The following is a 24,749-nucleotide window of genomic DNA, read 5'->3' as shown; positions in this document are numbered from 1 at the left end:
GCTTTACATTTGCTAAAAAAAAACCTCTTTTGTCACCTTAGAATAAGGGATTTATATAATGTTGTACTAAAGCACCTTTGTAATAATAAACGTAAAAATATAAATCCATCTGTAAATTCGCATAGCATTGTAATTCAGATTTATAAGATGGTTGACAGTTTGTTATTGTTATTTTTCATTGAAGTAAAGTACAAGCTTGAAAGGAATTCATGTATCCTTCAAATTCAAATTTGCACATAACGACAATCAATAGATGATTTGTACATGTGAATTTCAACTTACTTATGTTACAGTAAGGAGATCCACTCCATCCAGGTTTACAAGTACATGCTCCGTCATAATGACGACATACATCATAAAGACAATTAGGAGAACAGCTCTGAATACAATGCATTCCAAAATATCCGACATTACAAGCTGTAAATGAAATATGTTAACATTTTGGTGAGATACTGTACTTAAAACTTAAATGTTTAAAAGACGTGTGTTTTCAGTACTTTCAATAATTTCTTACTTTCATTGCACATGTCCCCAAGATATCCAAAAGAGCAGCCATTGTTACAAAATCCAGTGATAAAATTGCACGTGCCATTGTTTAAACAATGGCCACTACAATGGTATTTGCAATTTACCCCATACATCTCATTTTCACAACCTACAAAAAGGAATAAAAACCTTAAGAACTGGATGATGATTCTGATTTTTTTTTCATTCCCCGATTTTTCTTTTACAAAAAAATAAGTTTAAAAAAATGTTTGAATGAAAATTACTTTGAATATGCATTTTACTTTTGTTGCAATATTGTCCAATAAAACCCGGTGAACAATCTTCACATGTTCCATTCAAGACGTTGCATCTATCTTCCTGACAGTTGTCTGGACAGGGCATGTCACATGTATTCTCTTTAATATTTTGTCTTGAGCAACCTATCCAAGTATTTTATGATAAATTATGTTCTAATTGTAAATTAAACAATGCAATTCTTTATTTTGTATTTTACTGAATAAACGGTAGCAGTGGCATATTTTATAAGAATGCCTTAATATAATCGACACAAGTGTTCCAACTCCGTATTTGTACTTTTAGTGTTCATATCTCAGCCTTTTTGAAACCAAATGTCGGAAATTTTAAATATCAATCTTAGTATAGTGGAAGTGTATTATTATTATTATGATAATAATAATTATTATTATTAAGAGAAATCATAGAACGTGATTATTTTGTAAATGCAAATTAATATCAAAACAAAGAAAACAGCACAAAAAAACAAACATAGTGGGTTTTTTTCTTTGAAAATGAAGTGGATTCTCGGATATTTAAAATGAAAGGTAGTGGAAACGGATCTAAAAGCCGAAATCTAATAATATTGATGTATACATTTTCATGAAAGATAAACTGGGAACAGCAGCGTATATTGTTATGATAAAATGGATTACAAAACTGTTGAAATCTGTCTAAATAAATCTGTATAATTAAATAATTTTTTAAAGCTTCTGCAATAGATTTTCTATCCAGATTGAAATATGATACCTATAAGATGATTTTGAATTGATATCATGTAAAATATAACCATGTGATCGACTTCTTTTTTTAGGAAAAGTATTGCGCAAACTCAAAGAAAAAAAGCTTATGTACATCATTGTGATGTTGCATTTATAAAACAAAACTATTAAAGTGTAATAAACATTTTTATGATAAAATACTTCAAAACGTAAGCACAGTGACGGTTTAACAAGTATCGAAACGATCTGAATGTAAATGATTTTTTCACTGGCTCAAACTCTTTTAACTAATCTTTGTAAATGTTATAAATCATTTGACCTAATATAAAACTCACATCCCCTTAAGAAAACTGTACATGTTAAATAATGTTAGAAACGTATTTTAGCATGTCTAATTATATCAAGTTCAGCCACTACCTGTACTGTATAAAGTGTGTATTGATGACGCAGAACAGCTACATGTTGCGTCATAAGTGATTTTTCATCGTATTTTTGTGATTATGACGAATAATGAGAATTCTAGGTCCGTTACAATAACTCCTTTTAGGTGCACGATAAATCTGAGCAAAGCAAATTAGGTCCGATCCGATCCGTCATAATTAAATTTTAACAGTTTGTTGCAGAGACAATTTATCAATTTAAATTTTAAGATACCTGTCACAATGACTTCACAGATCTCTGTTACTACTGTATTAGTAACGTATCCTACTGGATATGTTATTCCATCCAGTCTCTCGTTGTAAAATATAACATAACGTCCATGTACTGCACAGTCTATTTTAAAATTTAAGGTAGGTAACTCTGGTCCATTCTTGTAACAAAGGTATCCATTTTCTTTATCTGTTGTGTTTGATACAAATAACGAAAACCCAGCAAAACGTCCCCTCTGTCTAAGGGCTGTAAATAAATCAATTATACACAATAAACAATTATTTTTATTATAAGGATATATGAACCTGACAAAACAATTTCTTTGCGCAATGCGAACTGTCGTATGGTGATGAATGCCGTAGCTTCAAAGCGACGTTTCTTTTTTAAATTCAAGGTGTAAAACAGTGATAAAATGTATGTAAGTTTATGAACTTGCATAAAATAATCATTTTAAGATTTTCAAACTTAAAGTTACCAAATTTTCCAAATCTTATGTTTTATGTTTTAGACTGGATCATGGCAAGTGCCATAGATAATTGTTTTCGTAAATTATTAAAACAACAACACTTAACCTCTATTTGCATAATAATTGAACCACGAAACCGAGACCCATTTTTTTCACCCTAGATATTTTGATGAAATTTCTTGCATGATTTATTTCTTCCACATGAATTATTGTCGATTTAAACAACTTATTTACCCAAATTTCCTAGGCTTCACAAAAGATACTTTTTACTACTGGACTCTATTGAAATTCGTAAGAATTGCGCCAAATTATCACATGTTAACCATAATTTTCGTATTTCTGATGTAATTTTTTTTTTTCAAATTAATTGAAATATATTTTTCAAAAGGTCAAAATTTCAAAAATATTGACCATAACCATTAGTTTGAATAATTATATATATATATATATATATATATATATATATATATATATATATATATATATATATATATATATATATATATATATATAATTTTATCCTATATATGATATTATAATATAATATAATAATAATAATAGACAATAATATCAAAGTGGTTTTTTCAATACCCTATTTCTCGCTGCATAAATTCACGTACAAACTCATTAGTGAAATCATTTTTGAAAGAAATAAAACTATTTTAACTGTCGATGTATTTCTTTCAATGCCGTCAATATATTCTTATATAATTCAAAATTCAATGACTGCTGCGAATTAATGAGCGAGTTGTACTATTTTCTTTGACTTTATACATATTTACGATACCGGAGAGCAATGTTGTCGAAAGCGCCATTTTTTTGCATCCACTTAAGTAAACGTATAAAATCACAATTTATCAACTCATAAGCGTCACAAAATTTGTTAATTTTGAATAAAAACACATCACAAAACAAAGTTGAAAGAACTATATACGTTTGTAATAATATAAATGCCTAAAAATCCAACATTTTTAATTTTTTATTTAAATAAATAAATGCATAATTACATGTACAAATAAAAAGGTCATGTTTAAGCAATAAATCTGTAAAAATAGTCATGCAAAGCGTTGCTAAGGAAATTTACCTATAAAGAGAAAAAAATTATACATAATAACATTTTGCTCAAGGCCTGTGCTGATAGTTAAATATCCTGTTTTGTGATGAGTTTTAGTGGCTATTTTAGTCGGGATGTAACGGATGAATTTATCTTCAGTAACTTTCATTTCAAAATAATGACATCTTTAATAAATTTTAATACATTATATTCATAATATTGAATATACGACGTGATCATTTTTGTTTTCACAATAGGTCTAGCGTAAACTGTATTTAGGCCTACCGTATAGTGTTCACAGATGTTTCTACTTCTGTTTTCCCGTGCTTGAAAGTTTTTTAAAAGTTTTTTTTTCACATTCATAATACAAACATGTGTACTTTGTGCCTCTGGAGACGATCCTTTGGTTTTGAAAATGATTTTAAACAAGATCTAGTCTAGATTCGCCATACTGCACTCTCTAGAGGACTTCGGTGCATGTGACAAAGTAGCATTGTTTTATATTCCTATATGTTTACACAACAAAAGAAAACATATCATTACTTATACACAAAATTCTGTTTCTTTCATAGAAATGTATCCTTTCACTCAGAAAAACTCCCACGCGACTGCATGAAAATAAAAAGCTGCACAAAGCCATGTGCACTCGAACTATTCCTCTTTGATGTACCTGATCCATATTAGGACCTTATTTTCTAACCTTGAATATCCATCATGTATTCAATACTTTGATATTTATTCGTGGCAGTAATTAATTACTGAAGATTGCATTAAGATCTATGGGAACAAGTTATTTTTTGAAAATGAAAAATACTAAGATTATCAAAAAATGCTTTGGTGGAAAAATGTATTTAATCATTATGAATAGAAAAACTATTGAAACAAATTTTATACCTGATAGATTATTTTAGAATTGATTTTTATCGATTAAAAGCAAAAGGGGACAACTCTTCAAGAACAGAAAAATGAAATGCATACTATAGAACACATTTTGCTCTTACATACCGATGCTTAAACGTGAAAATGATGTCGGCGTATATTGATTATTAAGCCCTTACATATTTGTTATGCATCAAGATTCATTGAATCTGGGGCTATACCAGATATCAGATCAGATACCTTACATACCTTAAATACAAATATCAATTGCTTAATTTTAAATACAATTTAAAAAAATATTTCATATAACAACAAATTAAATTACAAAGACGTGAGTTTAGCTTGATATTAATGTTTTGATGAACAGGATCCTATTATAAAGTTCATCAATTTTAATGATAAATATGACATCGCAGAACGTCACGATGCAAAACAGTTAAATCAGACTCATTAAAACACCGATATGATGTGTAAAATGTAAGATAACGTCTGGAATAAGTTTGTGTAGAAAATTATTATTGGCAAAACATTTTTGGAGTAGAGACCTTGTTTCGGACGTCAAACAATCCAAAGGACCATTAATTTTCAGTAAATAGTTGGTAAAAACATTTATCATTATCGTTGGTTCATGGTGATAAAAGAATTATAAAAATATCCTAAACATCTAACTATTGTTTTTCGAATAATTGTGAGCCAATAAGATGTAGTATGAAATTCGGTTGAACAAGGGAGAAATGCTAAACAGTAAAAAATATTAATTATATAGAGATTTTCATTTTTTTCTACATTTCGTCGACTTGACGTCATGTTGAAGACGTAAGCACGTTCCGTGATGAGATTGCATGCTGCTTTTACAATGAGATGTCAAAAATGCCTCCCGAAATGACGTGTTGATGTTCACGCTAAAAGAATATGACTAAGAAGGACGATGTATTCGAGATTTGTTATACTTTTTTCATGTTTTTTAAATTAAAAAGTAATAAGTTTGGTTCGTAATTGCCATTCGAATTTTCTTTTCAAGTTGTTTGTAGGGATATTCATGTAGTTACTTACAAAAACTATCTCCATAGCCCTTAAACTGTATCTTAATGTTGTATATCCTATGTATATCTCCAAGGTCCACGCTCCACCATGTTGTTTTCATTAGTGAGGTTGAACCAATGTCTTCTGTGCGCATACAAGTTGATATATTCCCATCGACAGCGTTGTTTGCATCACACGAATAACAATTTGTGGCTGTCTTATACTGAGAAGCGGGTTTATTTGCTGATAACAGGTCTATCAATAAATAGAAATTGAATTTTTATGTTTTACATCAATCATTTTTTAATAAAATTCCTAACTACTAACACGAAAATGTGTCAAACTATTTCAGATCAATAACTAGGTAGGGTATTGTACAGTGCTGAGTGAACGAGACGATACTGAAAATATGGAAATGCTTGTAACGGATAGTTTCATATTGAATGTACAATATTATTATATGAATAATAGTGTATGATGTAAAAAAAAAAAAAAAAGATACGCATTGCTTATTTTTGGACATTCATCTGTGAATAAAGCGCAGGTGAGTTTTAATGTTCCTATATATGTTAGACATATTCCGATCTGATTTGTTTTCATTACTTATATTTCCTGTTTCGGGAGAAGATTTCGATTAATTTCTTTTAAAATGTACAACTTTAATAATATTGGTCTTTAAAACACTAGAAAACCAACTTATAATAATAACTGTTTGCGTCGATAATAATGAAATAATTTACGGTTATTTTTGTCGCCGAATTAAATAGGCTATATAAAATGTACATTCATTGACTGGAAGTTCATCAGGATCTTATAGAGTATATTTTGACTACCTCTATCGCAAAAATCTCCAACCCATCCAGGCAAACATTCTAAACAAGTCCCGCTGATGATATCACATTTATGTTCAATACAATTGTCTGGACAAGTTTTGTTACAACTCTCCCCATAAACACCCTTCGAACAACCTGCCAAAGTAATATTTTCATTTTAAAAAGGAGTTGATAAATCAAATAATTTTCTTTACTTTTCATAATAATTAAATTTGAAATCAATGCATTCTTTTCTTTATTGTTTTGATTGATTTTTACTTTTCAATGCTTAATGAAATGGTTTTATGGTTATTAAACTACAAATTCTATTAATAAATTTGAAACGAAAAAAAACCATACCCGTTACTGTTACTTCGCAGAGTTCTGTTATAACTCCAGTTGTTAAGTACCCGATCGGATACTGCCTCCAAAAGAGTCTTTCGTTATAAAAAATAACATAATGTCCATGTGTTATACAACTTGTGTTGAAATCTAAGGGAGGTAATTCTGGTCCGTCCTTGTAGCAAAGGTATCCATCGTGTCTGTCTGTTGTGTTGGACACATACAAAGAAAACCCGGCAAAGCGACCTTTCTGTCTCTTGGCTGAAAAACACAGGTTTTATTCAAAACATCTTTTCTTAAGTGGTTATTATTTCGTAGAGGTGTAAGTGCGGTTGATAGCGTCGACTGATTGGGATACGGAAGACTCGGGCTCGAGACTGGTCTGTCGCTATCGCGATATCAATCTAACCTTTGGCAAGTTACTTAACTTGTGCATGTTTTACACAAGAGGTTAAATTGGGCACCTGTCACATTAGACAAGCTGGCATAAAAAGGTACTAGCGACGTTATCTGGGAGCTCTGCTTCTATGTTCCCCAAAAAGTTTAGGACGCTATGGATTGTACAGGTGTCACCATAGGGTAATATGCAGATCGAATTCTACCGAAACAATTTACTTTTCGAGTATAACTATAAACCCCTACCATTGCCTCGGCGTTCGGATGTTGGAGTTCTATTCGATTTCTGCTGTTCACTATTCGAATAGCGAATAAAATTCTGTGGTCGGTTCTCTATTTAAATTACCGTAAACATGCAAATAAACGTATATTCAAAAATCCATATAAACTTCCTTTTTCAATCGAAAAAAAAACAGTTATATAGTAAACACTAATACTTTCTGACCTGACCTGAACATTGACACAATTAGCAATCCTGGCAAAAAGGTAAGAAAATCATCAAATTCTGAAGCATTGAGAATTTCTTTCAAGGGGCTGTTTCCCATATTTTGTCTTCATATTTGGTGGGGATGGTGCCCCGGGAATATCCAGGCGGGTTTACACGACCATTAACAACCTTACCTTGCTTGGTGAAAATAGGAAATTTCGTATAATACTGTTATAATGGGCTATCTTTTAAGAAACTTATTAACCCCGTATCCCATATTTTGGCCTTCATATTTGATGAAGATGGACCTTTATATTATATCCATACAATAAACACCAAAAACATAAATCAACAACATTGCAAATCCTAAAGCGTCAATTTTTTGTTACATAATCAAGACGTGTGGTTTAAATTATTCTTTATCTAGATAAAATATCCGATTTAAACAAACGCATTTGAAATTATATTTAAGGAAGATGTAAAATATACATATGGAGCTGATTTTAAATCAACAGTAATTAATTGATAAATTGATAAATCGTCAACATAAACAATGTTTAAAATAATTTAACTTGGCACAAAAACCGATTATTAACCGAATAACATTGTATCTACTGAGTTCCTTTTAAACTAGTAAGAAAAAATTATATCTAATATAAAAAAATAAAAAGCATGAGAAAATATAGCCAGCATCATGGATAAAAAGACTTTATATATTCTTAACTTAGATTTGCCCAAATTACCAAGAAAAATTGCATTTAATAATCCAAAACGTTTTAGAATATCTTTAGAAATCTTAGAATTCTTTAATTTTGATTCTTTAAACTTTTATTCAAAGTTTTGTGATCAGCGTCGGTCTGTATGAGGCATCCAGAAAATTTTACTATTAGCGCACGCAATGCGCCTCGCACTTTGTGTAGCATACAGGGGGACACTTGTGCACTATACAGGGACAGCTTCATGTAAATCTTTAATTACATGTGGAATACTAAACATTTTTCTTATGCATTCGCCTTTAGATATTATAAAGTTACACAAGGATTAAGATTTTTCCTTTTAATCGGAAGTGCATATTGCCTCCTAAAAGTTCAATTTATTTATTCCATGCTACTTCGGAATTCGATTTAACGACGTGATATATCCTTTTTATAATGCTTATTGAATATAACGCTTTGGTATTACATAGACTCCAATATCAGCCGGAGGGATGATATAAGTCGATGCAGGCTGTGATATGGAAAAAGGGTATTTATTATTATATTTATTACATACTAAGTAATAAAATTTAAAAAAGCACAAACTTGAACAAATTGATTGTAAATATTATTTGGAAGTATTTTGTACATGAATGAAAATATGAAGTATAATTGTTTTAACAAACAGTCATGTAGCCACAGAACCGGAATTTCTTCAGGTTTTAAAAGTAAACTGCTCCAAAACATTTGTTAGCATTTGAAGTTTTCCACTGCACTGAAAATTAACGACAGTAACAAGTGTTTTATTTTCTTCTGTAAACATGTACAAATGTCGAAACGAAAAAAAGGCAGAGGAGTCCCGCAAGAGTGTGATACGGATCCATATTAGCCCTCTAGGTCTGATAACCTGAATCAGCCCCGGAGGCCGATTAGAGTTTTGTGATGTCATATGTATCACATATGCGAAAAACCTGTATTTATTACTAAGTATGTTACAAATTACCATAAATCTTTCCAATGATGTCATTGCTTTAAAAAAATACTTGTTTATTTTGTGTTTGTACTATCTTTTTTTTTTAAATTAACTTCTCTAAAGAGAAGCTGGTTTGTTATAAATATGTCAGCAAAGTTAGAATTTTTAAACCATTTATCTTTTAAAATTTGACAATAGGCATACACTAGCGTTTTAATTTAACCCCCAAAAAACGCTATTAAAATCGCTGATGTATTTCTCCTTAGGAACTTTTACCAATTTGTAGAAAAATACACGCAGCTACATCAAATATGTAAGTGAGTCATAAATACTGTGCCATATAACTATACCAGTGCCAAGGTGGCATTTTTTGCACCCGTAAAAATTCATATTATTATTGTCTAGAGAGTATAAAACAACTTTTGTTTTATAGTATGTCACACCCGACAGGTTAGATATTTACCTTAAAAAATGAAATTCCATAGAAAAAAATTAATTCCAACAGGAAAAATAATTTTTCTACATGGAACATTTAAAATCTTTTAGGATTTTAAAAGATCATACATGACATAAATTTCCTATAGGAGAATACTATTTCCTGCAGGAATTGGATTCAGAGAGGTTGTTTCCTAAAGGAAATTAAGAATTCCTATCGGATTTTAAATTTCTATGGGAGTTTTGTTTAAACCCTATCAGAATTTTAATTCCTTAAACGCCTTATTAACCTAATCATAAACCTAATTGTCCAAGGACTTTTCCGTTTTTCCCCGATTACGACAAAAGTGACATGATGTAAAAAAAAATGTTGATTTACACTCATAACGCATTTTGAAAAAGCGTTGATTTGGACCAAAATTTAACGCAATTAGTGTTTGAAAAAAAAATTCAAAGTGTGTTAATTTTGTTCGAAATTTAACGCATTTTTTTTTTTTATTAAAATAGCATAAAAGCTTACTGTATTCATCTCCATAGTCCTTAAACTGTATCCTGATGTTGTATACACTCTTTAATCCTCCAAGGTCTACGTACCACCAGGTAATACTATCTGATGATGTAAAACCAATATCATCCGTCCTCATACAAGTACTTATGATTCTGTCAACTGCATAATCCGCATAACAATGTGAACAACTTCCTGACGACCTGTATTGATTTGTTGGCTTGGATGATGATAAATCATCTGTTAATGCATAAATTGTTATTACAAAATATGTTGTTGTTTTTAATTCACAATCCCATTTGTTTTACTTTTATTGTACATAATATAATTCAGAGTGATTTTTAATTTTCAAGTAGTTTTTTTATTCGTAAAGCGGGTCCCAACTCGAGTAACTTCATCACTTATAGTTCTGTACACACTTTACTGAAAATGTGTATTATCGTTACTGGCAAAAATTATTGTATAGATTTTGAGATAAATAAAATTACATCAGTAGCAGATCAGTATTTAACTTTCTGCATATTCAGAAGGTTTTTTTAACTACTATACGCTTCAGAATATTGTACTTGTGTCTTCAAGGCAGTATATGCAATAGCTGCAGGTATGTAGCTTCTAGTCTGAAAACAATTCTGATGGACTACGAAAGAGTTACGTTGGTGTTAAAAAATTGCAATTTACGATTCACAAGCTATGCGCTAGTTTTTGGCTGATTAACCCTATGTTTACACAATTTTAAAAATAATTAGTACCATAAAATTCTTCAATTAACTACTTCCATCGTTGCATTACTTGCCTCATACTCTCTTTTTAAAACACTAATCAACCTCGAAAAAAAGGGAAGTATATCAGCGATTTCACAATATCAGAGGCAAGTAAAGTGACAATATCAGTGGTTAAATTTAGGAAATAAGATTCATAAGTTCAATACTTCTGTGCCATAAATTGCAACTTTTTAACACGTACAGAACTATATCTTCCAGGTCGTCCATCCGATTTTTTTTTACTGGAAGCTAGCGAACTTGCTTTTCATTTTTACGTAGTTGTAAAAAATACCAACCCTATCAAATGGCTAATTCTTAAAAATAAAGACTTCTACTATATTTATTTTTTTAAACATACAAACTATAGGCCTATCACTTATAAAATGTTGGGAAAGAAATTAACTAGATGCTGTCATTAGACAGTAATACCCGCACCAAGTGTTTGCCCCTAAATAACACTGTTTTGTACCAATTTAATTAAAAAAGAAGGCCACATGCAAGCTACGGTATTACATTTAAAAATAATAATTTTCATAACTGATGGACGAGATCCCTTCCTATATGATAATACACATGAGCAGCACTTTATGTGCAATTTGGAGTTGAACATTTCATGTCATAGAAAGTATAATGGTCTATATATTTATTACAAACAAAATTGAAAATTAAATTATGTCCCCTCCCCTTGGCGGTTGCCAATTTTAGATTTGCTTCTGTGTGCCTACATGTATATCATCGTGTGCACAGATTTAGAGAAGGGGTTGGAGTGAGGGGTCCAGACCCCCCCCCCCCCCCCCCCCCCCACGAAAATTAATTTATATAAATAGTAAAATTACCAAAAATACACCTTGGATCCCAATGTTCTTAAAGACATGTAAACACTCTAACCCATTGCACTTCAATGTTAGGTTACATTATTTTGGGGGTAAATATTTAATTAATATTTATCCTTTATTGTTTATCTCAATAGGAAGTATACATCACAATATGCAGGTGTCCTGCAGGTTGTTACAAATAACGGATATTTGTCTGAAGTTACGTACACAACTCAGGTCTGCAGGTCTTATTAGCGGGTACTAGTTTTTATCCAGCTCTTCGATTAGATGGTTTTACGACTGAATACATACATGCATGTGTTTTCCATATGCAGAAAAGGATTAGTTAAGATCAGCTAAAGGAATTCATTATTGTGTTTTAATTGGATTATCATTATGATGTTGTCCAATATAGGTAAGTATAATACATGTAGTAGCAGTAGCACAATATAATGAGATGCCAGCATACATAGTTTTACTTTCACTTTCTAAATGTGATATCCCTTTGACAGCATACTGTATCATCATCTTTAATATTTAAATATTAAGCTTATCATCGTTACCTATCCTATCGCATTTGTAAAGTTTCTGTCATTTTAATTGCAGAAGTTATTTTTTTCATTTGTCAGACTTACACTATTGAGTTGACCCCATATTGACCCTGTATATATAAACAATTTCGTATTAAATTTGTGTATTACATGTAAGTGTAGACACCTATCATTTCAATATGAGCTATAATAGGAAGGAAGGAGTATTTCTCTCTGAATTATTATAATGATCAAATACAACGTAGGTCATGACCTTATGGGACTGTTCTGACCCCACGAAACAGGAAAATGCAAACTATCTTCTAATGTCATTATGATGCATCAAATGGTGTAAAGTACATTAATGACCCCAGGGTGTTGTCTTTAACCCCCCACCCCCCCCCCCCACCTTTATCAAATAGGAAATGATGATACACTGTATATTTTGTTAACTTCTGAGATCCTCATCCCTAAACCATATAATTTATTCTTGCTCTTTGTGTCATTGGGCGTCAAATTGTATATAGGTTATACCCCCTTGGAGACATCTGACATTCTAGAACTAGAAATAATAAAGTATTTCATCTTATTCATATGTAGTGTTTGATCCATGTGGGTAATTCCTAGCCTAATGATGACACTGCTTTGTTTCGGAGACTTTACAATTGCCCCAAATAGGCGAATACAAATGCATATTACATTTTGTTTATAAATCTTAAAAACTGAATAAAGCAATTTCCAAAATGTTAATATGCATCAGGAGAGAAAAAGCAATCAAGAAATGATTTAAAATTTGCTACTGTACACATGTAAGAATGTATTAAGAAGACTGAATCTTTAGAACCAGGTTAGATTGGGGGGGGGGGGGTGGTGAATGTGGAGTATAAACATTTATAATTTGAATTATTTATTGTTTTTATACTCGCACTTTCTAAAGAAAGTTCGGGCATATTGTTGTTACCCTGTTCCGTCCGTCCGTCCGTCCGTCAGTCTGTCACGTTTTACTTTCTCAAACTGCTCTTACATCTTATAAGCCAGCAAACTGAAATCTTAGAGTTTGATTTGGGGTGTCATGTTGTTTTGTAAAAAAAATTCTCTGGTAGACCTGGGGTCAAATAATTGGTAAAAAATGACGTTTTTTCACAAAAAACCTTCTTCCTCGAATCCTCCTACATTTTCAACAGTAGACAAATGAATTCTTGGAATATGTTTCAGGGTATCCTATAAATGCGCAATAAGGTTTCGGAATTTTCAATTTTGTCCTTGGGGTCATTTAATGGCTGAAAACTGACGTTTTTTATTTTACAAAAAAAACTGGTTTCAAAAACGTCATTTTTTTGGGCAGTAGCCAAATGATCTTCTAGAATATGATTGGGGGTGTCATATTGAAGTGTGATCAGGTTCCAGAATTTTTTTTTATTACGGGGATCAGCTGGCAACAAAAAATGTTTATGCAAAAAAAGTATGGTTCCCAGAACTACTCTTACAACTTTTGGAGTAGCTACGTCATCTCTTGGGATATAATTGGGGCTGTCCTATAAATGTGCAATGAGGTTTTAAAATTTAAATTTCATCCAGGCAGTCAAATAGTAGCAGAAAATTGACGTTTATCACTCAACAAAAAACCATAGATCCTAGAACTCCTCTTATGATTTAATGGGTAGACACATCATATCTTGGGATATAATAAGGACTGTTCTATAAATGTGCAGTAAGGTTTTAACAATTTTAATTTCATCCAGGGAGTCAAATAGTAGAAGAAAATTGACGTTCATCACTCCAAAAAAAACTTAGATCCTAGAACTTTCTTATGATTTAATGGATAGACACATCATATCTTGGGATGTGATAGGGACTGTTCTATAGATGTGCATTACGGTTTTGAAAAATTAAATTTAACCCTGAGGCCCATTACCTACATATCGTTTGATGCCCTTTAAGAATCAAGAAGAAAATATATGGTTAAGGGGTGGGGATCTCAACCGTTTTCAAGATATTCGTGCACTTCCTGTTCGAGGTGGGTCACGACCACCCCTGGGGCCCATGACCTACATACCATTTGATGCCCCTTGACACAAGGAACAAGAATATAAGGTTTAAGGGTGGGGATCTCAACTGTTTTGAAGATATTAAGGGACTTGCTGTTCGAGGGGGGTCAGGGCCACCCACAGGGCCCATTACCGACATAACATTTGATGCCCCTTGACATCAGAAACAAGAATATATATGGTTTAGGGGTCATGATTATAACAGTTTCTGAGATATATTGTAATTTTCAATTCCTGGGGGGGGGGGGGGTGGGGATGACCCCAGGGGTCAGATCTAATAAACCCTTTATATTGCCAGTAACAGTCAATATATGATTATGAAAACCCTATATTATTATATTTGTCCGTTTTCAAGTTACCATTTACAACAGAGTCTACGATTCTTCCTACAAGGTTCAATGTTAGACCCCACACCCTTTTGACCCCCCCCCCCCCCCCCCCCGAAAAGTGGTTGTCTGACCCAAAATGAGAAAAATCAAACCGGGGTGCACAACTTGATGAGAAAAATCAAACTAGGGTGCACAACTAGATATGCAGGCCTATCATTTTGTACAATTCTGTTAAGCCATCTCTGAGAAACAAGTTCAGAGCGGGAAAGAAGAAAAAGAAGAATATGAAGAATAATAATACATGTATTAAGAACTGCACAAAATCAATACGTCAAGATAATTTCAGGAAGAACACTTGGGATCATGACCCACATACCATCTAAAATGCCTTGAACAAAGAAACAATAATATAATACGTACATGATATATGATTCAATTTAAGAACCCAGATATAGATCAATCATCTATGTTTTGTAATACTTCCTATGTTATATACATGTATTTGTTTGTGTTTTGTTCCATTCTATTCATGTTCATGACTGTAGTATGGCTAAGTCTTATTTTAAATTACATTAAAAAATTGTCAAATACATGACTTGGAACCCCCACCCCCAAACTCAAATATAAACTGTTCTCCCCCACCCCCTTAATTGTCGAATGATCTATTAAAATCAAAATATAATTTAGGTGTCTAACTTTTATAAACTGGTAAAAAATGTTATTCTTAAAAAAATTACATTACACCTTGCATAATTGACAAATGATCTATTGAGATATGATCAGAGGTCATATTTCTACCTTGGGATCAATAGCTAATATTCATTGACAAGTCAAAATTAACTAGATGCTGTCATTAGACAGTAATACCCGCACCAAGTGTTTGCCCATAACTAACATTGTTTTGTACCAGTTTAATTAAAAAAGAAGGCCACATGCAAGCTACGGTATTACATTTAAAAATAATAATTTTCATAACTGATGGACGAGATCCCTTCCTATAATACACATGAGCAGTACTTAATGTGCAATTTGGGGTTGAACTGTTTGCAGTGAATTTTCAGTTAATCAATAATCTTAACATTTCATGTCATAGAAAGTATAATGGTCTATATAATTATTACAAACAAAATTAAAAATTAAATTATGACCCCTCCCCGTGGCGGTTGCCGGCTTTAGATTTGCTTCTGTGTGCCTACATGTACATCATCATGTGCACATATTTAGAAAAGGGGTGAGAGTGAGGGTCCAGACCCCCTCCTGCATGAAAATTCATTTATATCAATAGTAAAATTACCAAAAATACACTTTGGACCCCAATGCTATTACAGACATGTAAACGCCCTAACCCATTGCGCTTCAATTCTAGGTAACATTATTTTGGGGGCAAATATTATAGTTATACTTTATTGTTTATTTCAATAGGAAGTATACATCACAATATGCAGGTGTCCTTCACCACCATAAAGCTGTTATTAACCTAATGAAATAGTACAAGAGGTTTTGAAGAATAGGTCATAAAAATACATGCTTGTTTCAAATAACTGATCTTTGTCTGAAGTTACGTACACAACACAGGTCTGCAGGTCTCATTAGCGGGTACTAGTTTTACCCAGCTCTTCGATTAGATGGGTTTCGCGTATACATGTACATGTGTTTTCCATATGCAGAAAAGAATTAGTTAACATGCATAAACATTCCTTTTGTGAGGATCAGCTAAAGGAATTCATTATTGTGCTTTTATTGGATTATCATTATGATGTTGACCAATATAGGTAAGCATAATACATGTAGTAGCACAATATAATGAGACGCCAGCATACTTAAGTATTACTTTCACTTTCTAAATAAGTGATCTCCCTTTGACAGCATAATGTATCACCATCTTTTAATATTTAAATAGGCTTATCATCGTTACCTATCATATCACATTTTTAAAGTTTCTGTCATTTTAATTGCAAAAATTATTTTTTCAGACTTACACTATTGAGTTGACCCCATATTGACCCTGTATAAACAATTTCTTATTAAATTTGTGTATTACATGTAAGTAAGTGATGTAAGTAAGTGTAGAAACTTATCATTTTTATATGAGCTATAATAGGAAGGAAGGAAGGAGTATTTCTTTCTTAATGTATTATAATGCATCAAATACAATGTAGGCCATGACCTTATGGGACTGTTCTGACCCCATGAAACAGGAAAATACAAAATATATACTTCTAATGTCATTATGATGCATCAAATGGTGTAAAATACACGACCCCCAGGTGTTGTCTTTAACCCCCCCCCCCCTTTATGAAAAAGAAAATGATGAAACATTGCATATTTTGTTAACTTCTGAGATCCTCATTCCTAAACCATATATTCTTGCTCTTTGTGTCATTGCGCATCAAGTTGAATATGTTATGCCCCCTTGGAGACACCCTGACATTCTAAAACTAGAATTAATAAAGTGTTTTATCATATTCATATGTAGTGTTTGATCCATTTGGGTAATTCCTAGCCTAATGATGACACTGCTTTGTTTCGGAGACTTTACAATTGCCCCAAATGGGCGAATGCACATGCATATAACATTTTGTTTCTAAATCTTAAAAATTGAATTAAGCAATTTCCAAAATGTTTATGTGCATTAGGAGAGAAAAAGCATTCAAGAAATGATTTAAAATTTGCTACTGTACACATGTAAGAATGTAAGAAGACTGAGACTTTAGAACCAGGTTTGATTGATTGGGGGGAGGGGGGGGGTTGATTTTTAAGTTTAAACATTTGTAATTTGAATCATTCATTGTTATTAATTTTAACTTGTCATTGAATATTATTCACTGATTATAAGGTAGAAACATGACTTCCGATTATATATCACTAGATCATTTGTCAATTATGCAAGGTGTAATGTAATTTTTTTTAAGATTAACATTTTTTACCAGTCTATAAAACTTTTTAGACCCCAAATTATATTTTTATTTTAAAAGATCATTCGACAATTAAGGGGGGGGCAACAGTTTGTATTTGAGTTTGTTTGGGGGTGGGGGTACCAAGTCATATATTTGACAATTTTTTAATGTAATTTAAAATAAGACTAAGCCATACTACAGTCATGAACACAAACTAATATATGTATATATACATAGCAAGCATTACAAAACATAGATTATTGATCTATATTTAATCATACATCATGAACATATATTATTGTTTCTTTGTTCAAGGCATTTCACATGATATGTAGGTCATGATCCCAATTGCTCTTCCTGAAATTATCAAATATCATAAAAACCATTGAGATCCCCACCTTAATCCAAAGATATTATTCCTCCTTAGATCATTGCGCATCAGATCATTTTTGCATGTAAGTCATGACCCTAAGGGGTCCATTAATATATTTTAAACAGTTTCGGTTAGTCAACCACTTTTCGGGGGGGGGGGGGGGGGGTCAAAAGGGTGTGGGGTCTAACATTGAACCTTGTAGGAAGAATCGTAGACTCTGTTGTAAATGGTAACGTCATTTTTTTGGGCAGTAGCCAAATGATCTTCTAGAATATGATAAGGGGTGTCAATTTGAGATGTGATCAGGTTCCAAAATTTATTTTATTAAGGGGATCAGTGGGCAACAAAAAATGACGTTTTTTGGCAAAAAAAAGTATGGTTCCCAGAACTCCTCTTACAACTTTTGGAGTAGCTACGTCATCTCTTGGGATATAATTGAGGCTGTCCTATAGATGTGCAATAAGGTTTTAAAAATTTAATTTTCATCCAAGGAGTCAAATAATAGCAGAAAATTGACGTTTATCACTCAACAAAAAACCATAGATCCTAGAACCCCTCTGATGATTTAATGGATAGACACATCATATCTTGGGATATGATAGGGACTGTTCTATAGATGTGCAGTAAGGTTTTAAAAATTTTAATTTCATCCAGGGAGTCAAAAAGTAGCAGAAAATTGACGTTTATCACTCCAAAAAAACATAGATCCTAGAACTTCTCTTATGATTTAATGGATAGACACATCATATCTTGGGATATAATAGGAACTGTTCTATAGATGTGCATTACGGTTTTCAAAAATTAAATTTAACCCTGAAGCCCATTACCTACATACCTTTTGATGCCCTTTAAGGATCAAGAATATATATGGTTAAGGGGTGGGGATCTCAACCGTTTTCGAGATATTCGTGCACTTCCTGTTCGAGGGGGGTCATGACCATCCCCTGGGCCCATGACCTACATACCGTTTGATGCCCCTTGACACAAGGAATAAGAAAATATATGGTTTAAGGGTGGGGATCTCAACTGTTTTGAAGATATTAAGGGACATGCTGTTCGAGGGGGTCAGGACCACCCACAGGGCCCATGACCTACATAACATTTGATGCCCCTTGACATCAGAAACATGAATGTATAGGTTTAGGGGTCATGATTATAACAGTTTCTGAGATATATGGTTATTTCAAATTCCTGGGGGATTGGGATGACCCCAGGGGTCAGATCTAATAAACCCCTTATATTGCCAGTAACAGTCAATATATAATTATGAAAACCCTATATTATTATTTTTGTCCGTTTTCAAGTTACCATTTACAAAAGAGTCTACGATTCTTACCATAAGGTTCAATGTTAGACCCCACACCCTTTAACCCCCCTTCCCGAAAAAAAATGGCTGTCTAACCCCAAATGAGAAAAAATCAAAACAGGGTGCACAACTATATATGCAGGCCTATCATATCCTAGAGTTTTGTACAATTCTGTTCAGCCATCTTTGAGAAACAAGTTCAAAGCGGGAAAGAAAAAAAGAAGAAAAAGAAGAATACATGTAATAAGAACCGTGCAAAAACAGTAAGTCTCCAAATTTCATTTGGGAGACTTAATAATAAAGATTAAATAGAGATAGGATCATTGAACAACAATAATTTAAAGATAATTGACAATTGACTTAGGGTCATGACTTACATACCATAATGATCTGATGCGCCATGACCAAAGGAGGAATAATATCTTTGGATTAAGGTGGGGATCTTAATGGTTTTCATAATATTTGATAATTTCAGGAAGAACACTTACATACCATCTGAAATGCCTTGAACAAAGAAACAATAATATATGTACATGATACAAAGAAACAAAAATATATATGTACATGATATATGATTTAATTTATGAACCCAGATATAGATCTATCATCTATATTTTGTAATACTTCCTATGTATATATACATGTATTAGTTTGTGTTTTGTTCTATACTATTCATGTTCATGACTGTAGTATGGCCTAGTCTTATTTTATATTGAATTAAAGCAATATGAGCTGTATTTTTTGAATTTTATTTTGCTGTAAAAGCCTGATAGTATGTTAAGTCTGCATGTAACTTAAACTTTTATGATAAATAAGGTTGGAAAAAATCATTAATTTTTGTCAGAGAAAGGATATTTCTTCGAAGGAACATATAGCAAATCAATTTTTGTACAGGACGACAATAATTCAATTTCGCTCCAATTAAGGCTCTTGAACGGCCCTTTTTACAAAAATTTGGCGAAAAGAAATTTAAAAACCATGATATTTTTGTCATTTTAGTAGAAAATAACATTTTCGTTAAAAAAATGTCATCATGAAAATTGCAGCACATATTGCTTTAAAATATGTCAAATATAGGACTTGGAACTCCCACCCCGAAACAAACTCAAATATAAACTGCCCCCCCCCCACCCACCCCCCCCCCCCCCCATCGTTTCCCCCTGGAAAATTTTCTGGATCCGAGCATGTATCCCTCCTAAAACTACAGATAAAATGAAATTTAAAAAACTTTCTTTTTTATGCTTAAAATGAAAATAACCTTACATTTACACTTTTCTTAATTGTCGAATGATCTATCTAATAAAATCAAAATATAATTTGGGGTCTAGAAAGTTTTATAAACCTGTAAAAAATGTTATTCTTTTAAAAAAAATCACCTTACACCTTGCATAATTGACAAATGATCTATTGAGATATAATCAGAAGTCATATTTCTACCTTGGGATCAATAACTTATATTCATTGACAAGTTAAAGTTAATAACAATAAATGATTCAAATTATAAATGTTTATATTCCATATCCACCCCCCCCCCCCCCCCCCAATCAAACCTGGTTCTATAGGGTTCTTTTCATTTCACCGGCATCGCCGCATTTGCCGGTGTTGCCTTCGTCGCCGATTGCTGGAACGCGCATCGCCGGCGAGCGATTGTGGCAACGCAATATACCGTTGTTGATTAGGAAACAATATGGCGTCAATGTAAAATTTGTCCTACTACATTGAAATAGATTAAAACTGCAAATAGCCAAAGTCTCTGGATCAAATTTTATGATAAGTGTCAGTTTTAAGCTGCAATCGTCATCGTTAGAGCATTGTGACGTTGCCAACCGTTCCATTAACGTCACCGTTTCCCGATATCGTCGCCGGCGAGGCAACGTTAATGGAAAGCGCCAAAAGATTCAGTCTTCTAACAATCGTACATGTGTACAGTAGCAAATTTTAAATCATTTCTTGATTGCTTGTTCTCTCCTAATGCACATTAACAATCTGGACTATTTATTACAATAACTCTGTTCCGTCTACATGTAAATAATATGTAATATGCATGTATTTTTATGACCTATTCTTCAAAATCCCTTGCACTATATTTTATTAGGTAAATAACATGCAGCTTTAAGGTGGTACAGGACATCTGCATATTGTGATTCTTACTTCCTATTGAAATAAACAATAAAGTATAAATATAAAATTTTATCCCAAAATAATGTTACCTTACAGTGAAGCGTAATGAGTTATAGCGTTTACATGTCTGTAAGAGCATTGGGGTCCAAAGTGTATTAGGCACACAGAAGCAAATCTAAAGCCAGTGTAACGAATAATATTGACCCGGGTTGAAAATTGACCCGGGGGGGGGGTCATTTTTCAACGTTAAAAATTGAGACTAAGATCGCGAAATTTATACCCGGGGTCATTTTTCAACAGTATGATTTTTTTCTAAACTTTGATGACCTCTACACGTTGAAAATTGATCCTGTTGAGAATTGATCCAAACTTCTGAGTATTGTTCTGAACTGTAACTTACTCTACACTGTTTAAATGTTCAGTCATGCACATGTTTGAAAGTTTCAGTTTCATACTGTCCGATACATATGCGGACGTGGCTGATTTATAGTTGGTTGATTTGTCCAATTAATTATTTAATTTTGAATATGATATCCATGTATTATCACAATACTAAAGCTAAGAGGATAACCGTTTTCTTCGGAATGGAACGGTCTAGTCTGCTAAAATAGTTTTTGACATAGAGTTGATTATCATTTCCTCTTGTGACAGAATTTAATGTTTAAACCTGTCATATTCTCTGACAAATATTATCTAATAAATATTGACCGTTATCGTCACAATTCAGTCAATTAAACATAGCTTTATTCGACAGGCACATGGTGTTGTATATTTGTCCTAATAATTAAAAAAAATATAACCTCTATACTGTTATATTAGGTAAAGGGTATATCTATTTGTATTAAGAGAGAAATACATAAGATAAGGTACCTGTGCTTAATTTGAAGAAGTCGGAATATTTCCCTGACGAAATAATAAAATTGTACAGGTGGAAGATGGTTGATCTAAACATTGTAATGTTATATATGAAAAGGCATTCAAAAAGGTGAATAGATTGAGATTACTCAAGTATAGAATTGATAGAGAAACACTTCATAAAGTTTGGCTTTTTTCAGACCAAGATTGGGATGGGGTGATGTGTGGGGCAACTTATCATGGAAAACTCTGAATTGTTTAAACATCATTTTACATAGTGAACTTGGATTGGAAACCTTACAATCTCAAAGGGATAAACATAAACTAATTCTATTCTACAAGATTTTAAATGGTTTAGCACCAAAATACATGTTAGATTTAATTCAATCATATTTTCCAACTGAGCATGCATATAATCTTAGGTGGAATGACATTTTTTTCCTGTCTAACACTATATCGGACTATTTATTACAATAACTTTGTTCCGTCTACATGTAAATAATGGAATAATTTTCATGCACAAACGAATATTTCATAAACTTTATCCATCTTAAAGTCAAAACTTAAAAACAAAAAATACCAATAGATTACAAACACTTCAGTTTGAGGCAATAAAGAAAATATTATTTTACGTCAGCTACGGAATAAAGCTAGTAATCTAAATAAAAAACTTACTTAAGTAAGGATTTGTTAATTGATGAGAATCGATGTTTAAACTGTTGGTCTGAATCTGAAGGAAATATAAATTTTTTTATGTCCAAAATACACTCAACAAAGAGAAGCGCTTTTTAAACAACTTAAAAAAGTGTACCTTCTTTTCAATTGGGCCGGATCATGAAAATCTCATTCTTATGTTTGTATCTCTGCAAGTATAAATGAAGGTGATATGCTTGTTAGTGTAGGTGTGAATGAACATGTCTACCAACAAAATGTCTTACAATCATATATGATATATGTTCAGATCATTTTTTTAATATCCAAGTATCCCTTGTCTTATATACACAATATCATCTGTAAATAATCTGTAAACAAGTAATAATATAAACTTATGACTTTAGGTTATTTTATATCACCACTTCTTGGCTTTGTATGTTTGAAAGGATTTACATACGCTGTATTATACAAGCCATTTAAATTTCAATAAAAAATGTTTAAATTTAATTAATAATGTAGGTGCCTGTGATAGGAAAGTCAACCATCTACTCCAACGATGTTGTATGATCTTCTACTACATACATGTATTTTTATTCAAAAAATGCAATTTACCAATTTATATTGACGAAAACAATAAGTGTTAGTTTTATGTTAAAGTTTTGTAATCAAAGCAATTTAGAAACTATTAATGCCTAGAGATATCTATCGATTTGATTATATTTTGTTATATCCGAAGTTATCATAACGGTGTTGTATAGCAGTTTTTCCCCCATAGTAGCTTTTCCCCCCGGAAAAGCTACTATATAGTAGCCTTTCCCCCCGGGGGGAAAAGCTACTATATAGTAGCTTTTCCCCCATAGTAGGGTTTCTCCCGCACGTTTTTGGTTCAGATTTTATAAAAAATATTTATGGAAATCCAGTAAGGATTAAAATCAATGTTTCTATACTCCCATGTTGCATACATGTATATCTGCATTCATCTGTACAAGTTCAGTTTCGTTTTGCCGATTTATTATCTTTATAGACGGTGCTGAAAGTTGAACATGTGTGTAATGGAATTACACATAGAACTTAATTTAGGTATTTTATTGAAAAAAGTTTTACAAGTTAAACACTTATATTCATAATTCTGTGTTCTGAAATTGTATTAAACGAGAATGTTTTAAGAATTTCTTGATAAATCTATCAGACTGTTTGTCTGTGAAAATTTCATCCAGGCTAAACCTCTGTTTTAGAGCAATTTTGTTTCCGATGTTTCAGAGCCCGATTTTTAAAATCCTATTATAATATTTATAGTGCATATTCTTTAGGGTCCAATGTCTCATAAACTAGAGATGACCATATCACCATATTTTTATAGTGGCAAAGGTTTACCACTTGAAGATGACTCTGAAAATTTCAGCCCTCAGGGTAGGGGCCCTTAATGTTTCAGGGCCCGATGTTTAAAACCCCATTATAATGATTGAATAGTGTTCTATGAGTGGTGACCCGAATCTCAAATTCTAGAGATGACCAATTAACCATATTTTCACAGTGATAGTGGTATACCACTAGTAGATGAGACCGAAAATTTAAGCCCCCATGCAGGGTAGGAGCCTTTGTTGTTTTAGAGCCAGATGTTTGAAATCCAATTATAAAAAATATGTATTTTTAGGGCCCCATATCTCAAAAACTATAGATGACCACATGACATATTTTTACGGTCATTTAAAGGTAAAACCATCATTTAAAAATATACAACCACTCATCTATTTCTTTATCAAAATGATTGAAAATTACTTTAATTCTGCTGCTTTTTTTTTTATTTACAAACAAAATTTTTTAAAAAGGTACGCGGGTAAAATTCATTATTCTTCAAAACATTTAATCAATTCATAAGATGACTAATGATATAATAGAT

General features: G+C 32.2%; 1 protein-coding gene across 1 annotated transcript in view; it reads right to left on the bottom strand.

Annotated features, from left to right (window-relative positions):
- LOC136270288 (protein draper-like) overlaps window positions 1-24,749 on the bottom strand; it is a 32,154-nt gene that overhangs the window by 5,083 nt on the left and 2,322 nt on the right. The window contains exons 2-9 of the mRNA XM_066067527.1: window positions 10,176-10,400; window positions 6,748-6,990; window positions 6,409-6,543; window positions 5,606-5,830; window positions 2,157-2,399; window positions 789-926; window positions 515-655; window positions 283-417 (exon numbers count right to left, since the gene is read on the bottom strand). Coding sequence (XP_065923599.1) covers window positions 283-417; window positions 515-655; window positions 789-926; window positions 2,157-2,399; window positions 5,606-5,830; window positions 6,409-6,543; window positions 6,748-6,990; window positions 10,176-10,400 — 1,485 coding nt within the window. The remainder of the gene's footprint in view (window positions 1-282; window positions 418-514; window positions 656-788; window positions 927-2,156; window positions 2,400-5,605; window positions 5,831-6,408; window positions 6,544-6,747; window positions 6,991-10,175; window positions 10,401-24,749) is intronic.

This window comes from Magallana gigas, chromosome 7 (genome assembly GCF_963853765.1).
Source record: "Magallana gigas chromosome 7, xbMagGiga1.1, whole genome shotgun sequence".
In the NCBI taxonomy this organism is placed as follows: Eukaryota; Metazoa; Mollusca; class Bivalvia; order Ostreida; family Ostreidae; genus Magallana; species Magallana gigas.
Note: the sequence above shows the minus strand (reverse complement) of the source record. Positions and strands in the feature narration are given on the sequence as shown.